Source organism: Carassius auratus, chromosome 48, assembly GCF_003368295.1.
Source record: "Carassius auratus strain Wakin chromosome 48, ASM336829v1, whole genome shotgun sequence".
NCBI classification, from domain to species: domain Eukaryota; kingdom Metazoa; phylum Chordata; class Actinopteri; order Cypriniformes; family Cyprinidae; genus Carassius; species Carassius auratus.
In genome coordinates, this window is record NC_039290.1 from 4,803,628 (window position 1) to 4,817,091 (window position 13,464).

The 13,464-nt window shown below is 39.1% G+C and overlaps 1 protein-coding gene across 2 annotated transcripts in view; it reads left to right on the forward strand.

The window, feature by feature from the left end:
* plxna2 (plexin A2) overlaps positions 1-13,464 on the forward strand; it is a 167,869-nt gene that overhangs the window by 20,418 nt on the left and 133,987 nt on the right. For both annotated transcript variants that reach the window (XM_026236931.1, XM_026236932.1), the window contains exons 2-3: positions 5,467-6,795; positions 13,116-13,298. In XM_026236931.1, coding sequence (XP_026092716.1) covers positions 5,593-6,795; positions 13,116-13,298 — 1,386 coding nt within the window. In that variant the 5' untranslated portion in view covers positions 5,467-5,592. The remainder of the gene's footprint in view (positions 1-5,466; positions 6,796-13,115; positions 13,299-13,464) is intronic.

Genomic DNA, 13,464 nt, shown 5'->3' on the forward strand with positions numbered 1-13,464 from the left:
GACAGACGAGATAATAGTGGCAAGCTGGTCATTAAAAAATTGCCTAAGGATCGAATTGTCTAGCATGCACATTGTGTGGCTGACTGTACAGCACAAAAGTTCAACGGTACAGTCGTGCTAATTAGGACTGTGCCTTTTAGTGGATTTGACATTTGCATAATGAATACACGGTTTACTAATGGGCATCTTAATGCAATTCCTCCCTTAAAATTGGCCTGTTCGTTTTTAAATACTGACTAGTTAGAATGAGGCGTAGGCTTCTTCTGCTTTTTGAGTTGATATAGTGTCTAGAATAAGAAACTGTCTGCTTGTCCAGGTAAATGTGACATCATCAATTTAAGACCTTTTATGCTCTTAAAGTGACACTGTTCCTACTTGAACAAAAATATTTTATCCATGCGCAATGCATTTCATAGTCAAAAGTGGTCTCTGTTGAATTTGTTTTTACATTTTATTATTTTAATAAAAAATAATTTATATATATATATATATATAATGTTTTTTTTCATCATAATTACATGCACCAACAAATTATTCACAATAAGACCAGAAACGTGTATTAAGAAAATAAAAGGGGTTCATCTCGACTTGAAGATTAAGAGTATATGATTTTTTTGCTAGTAATTTTGCTATTTGATGCATTCAAAGTCTTAGGCACTTTTATACTCTTCTTTCATGGAACTGAGTAGGCGAGAGAAGACCAACAGGAAGCCATGTGGTCAGTGAGAGTGTAATCCGTCCCTACTTCACACTGTGTCATTTCCCAATGGGGGAAAGGATGCGCTCGGCAGTGGGAGCTGGCACAGAGAGAGAAGCAGCCAGAGCTCCCACAGAGACAAAAGAAATTATAAATATCTCTACACTGCCACGACACCCTGCTCTCACAAAGCCACTCATTATCACCACCAGAGAATCTCATGTAAAAAATAAAGACTAATGGACTAACCTCTCCTACTAATCACTTTTTAGACACACTCCCACAAAGTGCTGCTTCCCTGAAGGAAAATTAGACTTTCTATTTTTAACCTGCTAAATAAATGGGAATAGAGATAAGACTCTTTGCTGCCAAGTGATCGGCCTTTTTAAATGAAGCAACTTTTTGAACTTCGGTTTATTTTTCCTTGCTGTATGACTAGTGATATTTTTGTTAACCATTTAGATTACATGCTGAAAGATTAGTCGTTATTAGGAATGATGGATTAATCCCAGGCATGAAATTCCAAAGTGTTTTTTTTTTTTTTTTCAGTTGCACAACAATTAATAGGATTTTCCGCCATAACGGGATTGTGGTTTAGGTTCTTTATCTGAAGCAGTACAATAGCTGTAAATATGAATTTAAAAGATCAAACAACTTTGGTTCTATTGTTAAGTAGCTTATAAAAGGAGGGAAAATATGTCACGGCACACGGGGAGGGGGTTCACTTTGCTCTCGTATCCATAGCTTGAGCCCTTGAGCCAGGCTTTCTGTATAGAGATCATCCCTTAGTGCTTAAAAGTACCCTTCTGTCTGTTGAAACGGTTCACCTGTGCTTTGAATTTTGGGTTGAGTCTGCAGTGAATCAAAACATAGCATTACTCTTCCATTCCTAAACCAATTCTAATGTCCCTATGCCAATGGTAATATGAAGTATGGGTCATACTTCCAGAGATTAGAAAGCTATCGCAATTTCCCTGGCAGGTATCTGGTCATTACACTTTTGGTGCGCACCCGGGTTCGAATTATGTCAGAGTTCGGTTCGTTTGGATGATGTGAACGCTGTCTTCCGTACTCGGATGCGCACCCGCGAACCGAACCCGAGTCCGCTTAAAAACAGTGGTCTAGGTTACGCTTCACGTGAACTCTGGTATGGTTCGCTGCTTATGTGAATGCAATCGTACCCAATCGCGGAAGTGAACCGCGTTTAATGACAAATTATTTGATGAAAGTCTGTGTTTGTGTGTGTGTTTCACTCACTTTCCTGATGAGCGTGACTGACGCGCTGCAAGCAGAGAGCTGTACATCTCATTTATGTTCGCCTTCAATGTTCTTTAGAGCATTTTCAGTACATTCTTAAGACAGACGCAAGTGCCATAATGTTACCGAAGCTTTATAAACAAAATGAACAGTTCAAAAACGTAATACATAAAAGTGCAGAGAGTAATGTTATGCATTTGCCGCCTTCTCCTGCGCTGTCGTTACCAAGCAGTGGGGTAAACAGCACCTGGCTTGATGACGCAAGCGAACTGCGGTTTGGACTCAAATATTATAATATGAACACAGTCCAGCGGGGGTAGGGGGAGGGGGGAGCATCCGAACTCGGGTTCGGACCAGGCAAGTGAACCAAGTGTGAAAACACCCTTAGTCGCAAGGCTTCTGTGTGTTTATACAGCACTAACATGTGGTTTGTTTTGCCTTTAGTGTTCATTAAGGAAAACAACAGTTTTCCTGTACAGTAATCACAGCCTCAGTATTCACTGGAATGCAGCGGTTTTACTGTTCCTTCAGTCTGTACACTCACATTTAGCCCCGCATTGAAACCCAACACCATGTATTTGGATATAACGCACTAGAAAATTCCATTAACCCCTTATCAATTTGGATACCGCAGTGTAAAAGATACCAATGTGGCCTGAAAAATCAGCTCTGTTCTGAGGAGCTGTTTAGAACTATAACCTCGAATTCACCGTGGTTCACAAGAGCTTAGTGGTGCTCATTTTGGATCCCATCTGAACAGCATTGTATCTCAGAGGTCAGTTTAATGTAAATGTGATGAGAGGATTATAACCCAGGGATGGATTTTCGCATGATAAAATGACACTCAGTGGGACCATGTGCTGATGCTCAGTCAGATGGAACTGAAATAACAGTCAGGGGCTCAGTGGAGTACTAGTGATGGTTTCTTAATTAGAAAACGAGTGCTTAAAATCCAAAGTGCCAGTGGTTACAGTGCAGAAACAGTGCCTACTATTTAACCTGGGGTAAAGTATACTGCATGCATTTCCAAATCTTTTTAAGGCCAAGATGGATTTTTATGTTGTTGTTGTTTTGTTTTTTTGTATATATATTTTTATGTATAATTGCATAGTGTTATTATTTTAAATATTCAATTATTAAAATGCTAATCCCTAGAGTGCAATTATGGTCTTCTTATTTGACTTACTAATGCAGGTGCAGCTTTGCTACAAATCAAACCAGAGACAGTGGCAGGACATTGGAATAAATGTGCAGTCTCTTGTGGTTGTGAAGTCATAATGGATATGCTAATGAGGCAACTGTTACCTTTCCATTGGTGCACTGTATGGATGTGAATCACTGTCATGGTGAAGTACAGCTCTTGCCAAAATGCCCGTGCTGTTGCCTCCACAATACAGATGCCTGTTCTGACAAACCTGCCTAAATCGCACCATTATCGCTATAGGCTCTGGTGTGATGAACCCATGATTCACAGGTGCAAACATTGACATGGTAATCTCTTCCGAGAGCCAAGTGTAAAGGACTGACTTCAAACAATAAAAGGAAGCTAAGAGGCGAATCAGTCTCATCTATTCAATTCTTTGGCCAGGCTGCATAATAAGCAGAGTCCTGTTAGGCGTTGCAAGAAAAGAGGGAAAAACACAAATCATAATAAACAAAGCCCCTATTGCTTCTGTTCCTGACAGCACTGCTGCTAAACTTTGAACAGTCGTTATTTACACCATTCGGTCCCCTCTTTAGTGCAGCTGTCGCTACGACATAAAAAGAGAGAAGTGCACTCGCTCCGAGCCAGCAGTCAGCAGGGAACGGGGGAAAAAGGGGTAGGGAAAAGGAAGAAAAGAGAAGGGTGGTGGTAGTTAAGTGAGCAAAATTATAAGATAAATCCTTTGATGGTTTACAGTTGGAGAGAAGAGGTGATTATGTTTGTGAATGTGAGGCCTAAAAGCCAGAAGGCTGCAGAAAGTTGCTTGCTCTGCAGATTCCAGATAACACAACATTGCACCTCCAGCATTTGTGAAGTCACACAAAAAAGAGCAGCGGGAAGGACACAACCAACCCTAGGACTGGGTTTTACAACTCCCTTTACAGCCATGCTAACAGACTGCACCTCAAAACCAAGCTAGTGCACATGGATGCTAAGCTTGTATATAAGCACTCTGTTGTATGTAAGCAAAGTGCTGTTTATAATTCTGCACATGTTGTTTACCACTTCGTCCCTTTAGCAAATTTATGCAAATCATGAGGAGACTTCTATATCTTGACATGTTCGAGCACACTAGCAAAGCCCTGTCCACTTAAATTCATCAACATGTTTAAGCTAATTACGACTGTTGGACCTCATTGCTTAATCATATGTGATTCTCCGATGTGCAGGCATTGCCTACATTTGTTAGTCCTGTTGGACCACCTAGCACTAATAATGCATGCAAATCAAATGGAAGGAAAAAAATAGGAGAGGAAATATGGTGAATGTGCTCAGACAGTGTAGATTGTATATCTCTAATGACTGCCTTATTCATTTAGGGATGATTGCTCTGGTGCCAATGATTAATCCCTCCAGGACATAATGGTGTCAAAGGGATACAAAAAAAGAAAGAGAGAAAAACAGAAGAACAGAATTGGAAAGCATAATTAATGGATTCCGATCCTGTTAAACAGCCCCCTTACAGAGCAGATAGTAAAAACAGGGTGCATGGAACCGGCACCAAATTTGTTCACACTTTGTTGTAGTAATAAGATCCAGGCCTCTCTCGTGCAGTGGATTGGATAATTAACTCCCTGGGATAAATGCAGAAGAAAGGAGGCCCCTTTTGATTTATCATATGGGGGACTTTACCAGCATTTGCAAACTCCTATTACATAAATTGCTTTTTTCTCAATGTACTTTTCTTACTGTTAGACACTGACAAACTAGGTTGGGAAGTGTAGATAATAAAGAAGAAGCAAATGTCAAGAAATGAGAGGCCGATGTTAATATTTTGTCATAAAGGAAAGCTCTTAAGTGCAATTTTCTTGACATAAATGCATTACTCAAAAAATGTTTTAGGGAAAAAAATCAAATGGTTCCGCAGCTAAAAGAAGAATACATTTAAAAAGATTTGTCAGACCTATTCAGAATTGCTTTTGCTACAGTTACTTTCTTTCTTTTTTTATGTTAGTTGACAAAGCAGGCGCTTTTCTAGAGAACTCTGACTGAACGCCATTCTTAGAAACCGCTGTCTCAGAGAACCAGCAAGCACCGTGACTCATGTCATGCTAATTTCCGTTGCTACGACGTGCCTCACCTTCCTGCTTTGTGTTATCCTGCCCAACAACTCCTTTGGAATGTGAAGATAAACCCTTCCTGCAATTGTCCCTTAGAAGAGCTGCCCCCTCCTCTTGGGTTAGTTAACACATTCCTTCAAAGGAGGCAGAGGGCCTTGGTTTAGTGAATGAGGTGCAATTTCCATTGTCTGTTTCCTTTTGCGAGTCTAAATGTTCTGATGCTGATTTATGTTTCTTCTCTCTTTCAGAAACATGTGAAGATGCTGGTAAGGAGCTGCACCATAGAGTAAACCTTTAGACTACGAGGACGAAGATTGAGCTTTCTGATACTTCTTTAAACTCTTAATTTTCTAACCTGTCAGGTCCCTCGGACCATGGAGGGACTGCAGAATTCAAAGCGGACTTTGAAACAAAGTCCTGGATATGGTTCCAAATTGTCCTTTACATGCTGGGCACTAGTCTTAATCTTGCCTGTAGTGTGCTGTGAACAGTCCTTTACAACGTTTCACCCTGAGCGACGAGAATGGGCCTTTAATCACATGACAGTTCATAAGACAACAGGAGCACTCTACATTGGTGCTGTCAACCGCGTCTACAAGTTATCGGGCAACCTGACACTATTAGTATCCCATGGTACTGGTCCGGAAGATGACAACAAGGCCTGCTACCCTCCACTTATCGTTCAGCCTTGCAATGAACCTCTGGTTTCTACCAACAACATCAACAAACTTTTACTCATCGACTACTCTCAGAACCGACTACTTGCCTGCGGAAGCCTCTTCCAAGGTGTCTGCAAACTGCTACGGTTGGATGACCTCTTCATTCTGGTAGAGCCGTCTCACAAAAAAGAGCACTACCTCTCCAGTGTCAATCAGACGGGCACCATGTATGGGGTCATTGTGTCCTCACAGGGCAAGGATGGGACCCTCTTCATTGGTACAGCTGTGGATGGGAAGCAAGACTACTTTCCAACCATCTCTAGCCGGAAGCTTCCTCGTGACCCGGAGTCTTCAGCTATGCTGGACTACGAGCTACACACTGACTTTGTTTCATCTCTCATCAAGATTCCTTCCGACACCCTGGCGTTGGTATCTCATTTCGACATCTACTACATCTATGGCTTTGCCAGTGGCAATTTTGTCTACTTTCTGACCGTTCAACCGGAGACGCCGGAGAACAGCTTGTCTTCCAGCGGGCCCTCAAATGACCTGTTTTACACCTCTCGAATCGTCCGACTGTGCAAAGATGACCACAAATTCCATTCCTATGTGTCATTGCCTATCGGATGTGTGCGAAACAGAATTGAGTATCGCCTTCTGCAGGCGGCCTACTTGGGGAAACCTGGACGAGTGCTTGCGGCATCCCTCAACATTAGCGCTCAAGACGATGTGCTCTTTGCAGTCTTTTCCAAAGGTCAAAAACAGTACCACCATCCACCTGATGACTCGGCCCTCTGTGTCTTCAGCATCCGGGACATCAATGCACGGATCAAGGAGCGTATGCAATCCTGCTATCAGGGAGAAGGGAATTTGGAGCTCAACTGGCTGTTGGGAAAGGATGTGCCTTGTACCAAAGCGGTAAGAAACCTTTTTGTTATTACTAGACACAGCAGCTAGATTACTAATTGGCTTGTTAAACCAGCTTTGAATGTGAGGCGTAGTTAGATGTAGTATCTGAAACCCTAATCATGGAAGCTTTTTCCAAATTGTACTACTTTAATTGAGCTTGTGTCCATGGCTTATTTAAGAGCTTTATTTTGAGTTCTCCGCCTTTGAATGATGTTCTCTTGGCACAGTATTTATTTTTTGCTCTTTAAGGAATTGACAGTTCCCATGCCTGCTTTTACTTACTAGAAGACCTCAGTAGATCAAAACTTGTTTTATGTTTTCTTTGGAATAAAGATATGATCTGCATCATAATGTTTATGCTGCTGGTTGTTGTTCTTGCATAGTCATATTTCATTCAACAGTGTAACAGGATACAATCCAAACAATCCTGTTGAACCTCACAACCTACAGGATTGAATATCAGGAGTAGTAAGGGTTAGTCTAAGCTTAACAGCACACCCCAGCAAATACCATCAAAATAATTTTAGACTAATCCTTTCAACATGTTTTTTTCAAAGGGTGTCAGTATGGTTGGGTATAATTTTAAATGTATCAATTCCGATTATTATCGATTCCTAGTTTCGAATCCAATAATAATAAAAAAATAATAATAATATAATAAAAAATAAATAGATACAACTGAACAAATTTCAGATACAGAAATTGAAATGGTTTTAAAATAGAACCGGATCTCGATACCCAACTTTCGTCATTGATTGTTTTGCATCTGTTTGAGTGAAATTTAAGAGAGAGCCTTAATGACAAACTATTGCTATTTGGTTTCCTCCGGGGTATCCTTTATTAGCTTCAGTAAATTTGCCATTAGCATGATGTCAGAGGTGATTGTCACTCTGATGTAAACATTATTGAGTGTCTGAGCAGGGTGGTCTTCATAGTAGCAGACTCCACTCTGTCCCCATTAAGGACCCTAGAGGATCCCCTGTCTGACCCCAGATGGGCCGTCAGTGGCTTATGATGTCAGCCTGCCCTACTCCATGTTTTTCTAGGCCTCATTAAAAACATTGCACCAGAAACCTCCTGCGCCTTCCCTTTTGGTACTAGAGGAATGTCAGGATTGACTAAGGAGGAAGTCTGAGATATTAAAATATGAATATATATGTTCTGTAAACACTCCTCAGTCAATGCCCTTCAATAAATATATGGCATTTTGCAGGTTGATCTTTAACGATTAGCATAGCGAAGTCTGTGAGCCCACACACAAAAAAAACAAGCACCTCACAATTCTCCATCCTCTTGCTGTCACCAAGCTTTTTTTAAACTCCCTTTTCATGACCAGTAGGAGTATGAAAATATTTTTACAGTAAAATAATCCTCCTTAGACATTTTCATTTGCTATTAGAGCTTGTTTTACCTAAAAAAAAAAATACTGTTAGAAATCCCCTACCGTGATGTTTTTGTTTAATTTCCTGTCAGATATTTCAGGCTATTTTTACTGGAAACATGGTCCTTCAGCTCCAGTGTCTCTGCTGAATCACAGAGAAAGTGGAACTTAGAGACACACAGGGTGATAGGAAGAGAAGTCATAAGCCAAGAAGGCTGAATGAAAGATTTATCAAAGAGCCCAGCTTGCTCCTGTCTTCCTGCCTGCCCAACCTGCTCACTGCTTCACATGCAGCCCTTTGATGCTATTCAGTCATTCAGCCGGTGTTACGATTCATCAGGCTGCCTGATCAAGCCTATCGCAGTGCTAGTTTGAGAACTGATCTAAGGAGGACATTCTGTTGATAAGGTGGCTTCCAAAGTGGCGACCCTTGTCCAGATTTGTGTATGGGTCAATAACCCCCTACCTGAAACAACAGTCATAGGAAACAGGTTTTGGTGATGAGCATAAGCGTTGCCAATGTGAATATCTAATCAGGCCCTTTGGATAGGTTTGATGCTTGGCACTGAAGGTTAAAAAGCTCACACTCAGGCCCTGTTTACACTAGTGCGTTTTCGTTTTAAAACGCATAACCTTTGATATGGTTATGCCCATCGTTTACACTACTCTGCGTTTTCCACGTTCGAAAACAGAGACTTATGAAAACGCTGCTGACCCCGTTTTAGTTTGAAAACTTTGGGGTTGTGTTTCAGTGTAAATGGACGAAAACAGAGACTTTTGAAAATGGTGGCATGGTTGCGTATCTTTTGACCGTGTAATGTATCATGCCTCTGTCAAGTATGTGGCTGTATTTCTTTTGGCATGACTCGCAATAGACATTTTCGGCCGTCTTGTAATCATTAGTTACTTTGAGTAACAATTGCACCTGATCATCCGTCCACACAAAGTTGTCCTTGCTTTTCCTCGCCATCATGCTCATTGTTGAACCTGCCAGTGACTAGCAACTGACTTCTTGTTTACACTTTTACACAGGACTCTGAACCGGTTCAAGGAACAAAAACGAAAACTGGAAACGAACGAAATTTTGACAGGAACAGAAACAGAAATTAAATCAAATTTTATAGTTACGAACAGAATCGAAAATTTTAAATGACCATAAACCGGTTAATAACATTAATTTACGGTTCCATTCAATATTTGAAATTTGCTTTCAACCAATCATGAATTCCAGCAATGCACCGTGTTCGGGGCTGGACTGATACCAAATTGGGCCTGATGACGCAGTGCAAAAGGGCCTATTTTTTCTCTGTATTGGTGCATGTGCATTCGACACTCAAGCACCAGCATGCTTAGCCTTTCCTGCCCAACTGAGGACTGCAGCCCTCCTTTGATTTTTCCCAACTTTGAGAAGCTCCGCTCGCTGGAGGCATTGGACACCATTATGCACAGATAGATGCACAACCCAATTTTGACATTTGGAAACGTCTTGAGATAACTGTATCAGCTAATGGGTCAGTATCAGTATCAGTATGGGTCACCATACTTGGCTGAATGTCACTTCACTCACTAATTTTAACCGATTAATAATCAGTTAAATGGTTTAAAAAGTCATTTATTTATTGTCAGTAAATGATCGAAATATTTAAAAAGTTTTGCTGCATGGTTAAAATACGCTATGCGTATATATATATATATATATATATATGTATATATATATATGTATGTATGTATGTATGTATTTATGTATGTATATATATGTGTATATATATATATATATATATATATATATATATATATATATATATATATATATATATATATATATATATATATGTATATGTTTATATATATATATATATATATATATATGTATGTATATGTATATGTATACATACATAAATACATACATACATACATACATACATATATATATATATATATATATATATATATATATATATATATATATATATATATATATGAAAGAAAAAATATACGTTTTGCAGACACAAAATGTTTACAAACATTAGGCTACAATAAACACTGTAAACATAGCCAGGCTATTTTTATAACCTCAAAATGGTATTCAAATAAATCGCGAATACGGAAACATTTGATTTTATGTCGAATGAGAGACCCAACGTTGGTTTGAGTTTCGCTTTAGCCTAACTTTATTCGTTTTGGTTTGTCTTTAATATTACTATAGCTTATTATATTTGTAATTCTTGTTCTTTTCTAAATACAGTTAATTGAAAGGGTTTGTTGTGGAGTGAGGGGAACTAAAATAGCCTAGCAGAGCTTCTCAAATTTCCCGGAAGCTGAACAGTTTTCATTTGCTATATTAACCTCAAAATAATTCTTAGAATGAAATTTGGAGTCCGACTTTCGGACGCATGTACAGCATTACTTATTATACAGTAAGTATTATTATATATTCTTTGCACTGTGACGTTACTGACTAGGTATGATAATTTTGGTTATTTTTCCTAACCAACACTCCTTAACCGATTATTAACCGTTTACCGACAAGATTATTTTAAATAATAATAATTGAAAGTACAAACACTATTTAATAAATCATATTTTAGTCAAAAGGGCCAACTGTTTTTGAGGAACAGATTTGAAAATCACTAAGGCAATTATTTTTGGATTGAAAAATAAAAGAAAACCTGACGAAGAAGGGCTGTAATGAGATTTTCAGAGTATGAGGCATTTACATCCCTGCTTTATTGCTGTCCCCCCGTTTTTGAAGGGCTGGGAGGCAGTAAAGATTTTATTTTGTGAGACTGTAGTCGAGCAGGCTGATATTAAAGGGCTGTGGAGAGTTGAGGACAAGCAGTGCTGCGTTCAGCATCATGATCGAGCGCACAGTATCCATCTCTCTTACTCTACATGGCACTTTGAGGCCAGTGTCAGTCACAAACTCCGATGACCTAAATCTAAACACCACTGAGTGTTGTAACTCGCCACCCAAACTCAAATGGGAAATGATAGTGAGTCATGCATGCATGTGACATGAAAAATTGACCATAGACCCACCCATTTGATTGTAGATGTTTATAAGCTTCAATCTCTTGTGGTGTGTATGTGTGTGTCTGTGAGAGAGGAGGAGATGCACGGGAGAGCAATAGAAGGCAAGCGAGGGGAAAATATGGGTGTTTCTTTTGGCCCTGTGGACACACATTTCACACTCTGACTAGTTTGTCTACTAACAGTGTCCAAAAGTGGATAAACATGGAGAACCAGATGATTCTGTACATTTTCCACCACATCTTTAATGCTGTTTACGCGGGATTCTGTATTGAAAATTACATTTGTCAAATCAAATTAAATAAATAAATAATAATAAGGTTGACTATCTTTGCTTGCTAAGACTAATGGCTAGTATAATATGTATCAAAAATACAAACAATAACTTTTTTAGCTTGTTGCTTAATTTGACAAAATTATAACTTAATCGAAAAATTAATCGACTTAAATATTGTGGTAAGATGGAAAGTCTGCGTCTGAAGTGTAGGGTAAAGTCGTGGTAAAACGTTTTTTAAAGAAAAACAAAGGAAAAAATGTTGCAATTTGGTAGTTTTTATAAAATAAAAAATAAAAGATTTGCAACATAAAAGTGCCCAAACTAATAGAAACACCTTGTCCTTGACTAGCTTATTTAGATCAGAATTAGAGACTGTGTACTTATGGAAATGATGGGTTTGTCCCTGGTCTCATCTGTATAGGTGTTGTTTTCGGCTGGTGTGGTGTGTAAGTGCGTGTGAATGTGCTTTCGTCCCCAGCCGGGGTACGCTACACTATTCTTATAGCACAGGGTAATGAGGCAGTCAGGGAGCCTGGCAGGATTCACCAGAGCAGAGCGGGAACATGTCTGCCCAGCTGCTCCGAAAACCAAGTATCTGATTGGGGAAACCACACTCAATTGTCCTGACACAGTCTCCCCTCAGAAACTGAACAAGAGTCCGTGTTTTCTGGCCTTCACTGCCAATGCAAACTACCAGCTGGTTGGGCATCACTTGATAGTGTGATACACTAGTAAAAATGAATCCCACAGTCACTGAAAACAAAAGTATAGGGGCTGTTGGATTCTTAAAATATTTATTAAAGAAGTACCTTATGCTCACCAAGATTTACAGTAACAAACAGTTTTTACAGTTTCAATGAAAAACCATAAAAAATACATTTTAGAATGTAATTTACTGTATTCTTTTAATGTAACGCTGAATTTTCAGCAGCCATTACTCCAGTCTTCTGTGTCATGTGATCCTTCTGAAATCATTCTGGTGTTTGCTGATTTGCTGCCCATGAAAGATATTTGGATGTTTATTATCAAAGTTGTGCTGCTTAATCTTTTCGTGAACACCATGATATTTTTTAGAGATTATATGATGAATATAAATTCAAAAAGAACAGCATTTATTTGAATTTATTACTGTAACTTTTAATAATTTTAATGCATTCTTGCAACAAAAAAGAAAAAGAAAAACACGCACAAATATATATATATTTATATATTAGTAGTATTTTTACAGTAATTCCAAATACTGTACCTACATAGTTTTTTTTTTTTTTTTGATAGACAGTATGTAGACAGTACAAAATATAAATAATGATAAAAGTTAGTCAGACAGTATTTTTGTGAGAGCGGTTGTAAAAATCCATAATTTTGTCTAAACAGTTTTTAATGTTATTTATTTATTTGCCCTACAAATGGTGCAAATTAACCTTTAGTGTTCCCTGTTCCATTCTTTACCCTCACTTGACATCAAAACAACCATCTGACGTTGGATCGGTTAATGTGATTTGCTTACAAAGTGCTTCCCTGTATTAAAACCAGTGCAGCCTTTCACCCTCTAACTGATGTCTGTGTAAACAACCGAACCGACCTTGACTTTTAGATTCAAAGCAAGCTGCTGACTCTCATTTGACCTTTCTCCTCCTGTAGCCCGTCCCTATTGATGACTCCTTCTGCGGTTTGGACATCAACCAGCCCCTTGGTGGCTCTCAGCTGGTGACTGGACACACACTTTATACGGAAAGCCGTGATCGCATGACCTCGGTGACCTCCTACATCTATAATGGCTACTGTGTGGCTTTTGTTGGCACCAAGAGTGGACGACTGAAAAAGGTGAGTCTTGTCGCAGGACGTTGAGCTGAGAATCTGAGATGTGTACATGTACAGTTAGACATGTTTGAGTTAAATGGAGAAGTTGTAGACCTCTCACCTCACGTACAGGCAAACATTTTTGATCGCAAACGGTGTGTCATGTTAGTTATTAATGGTGTCTTCTGGA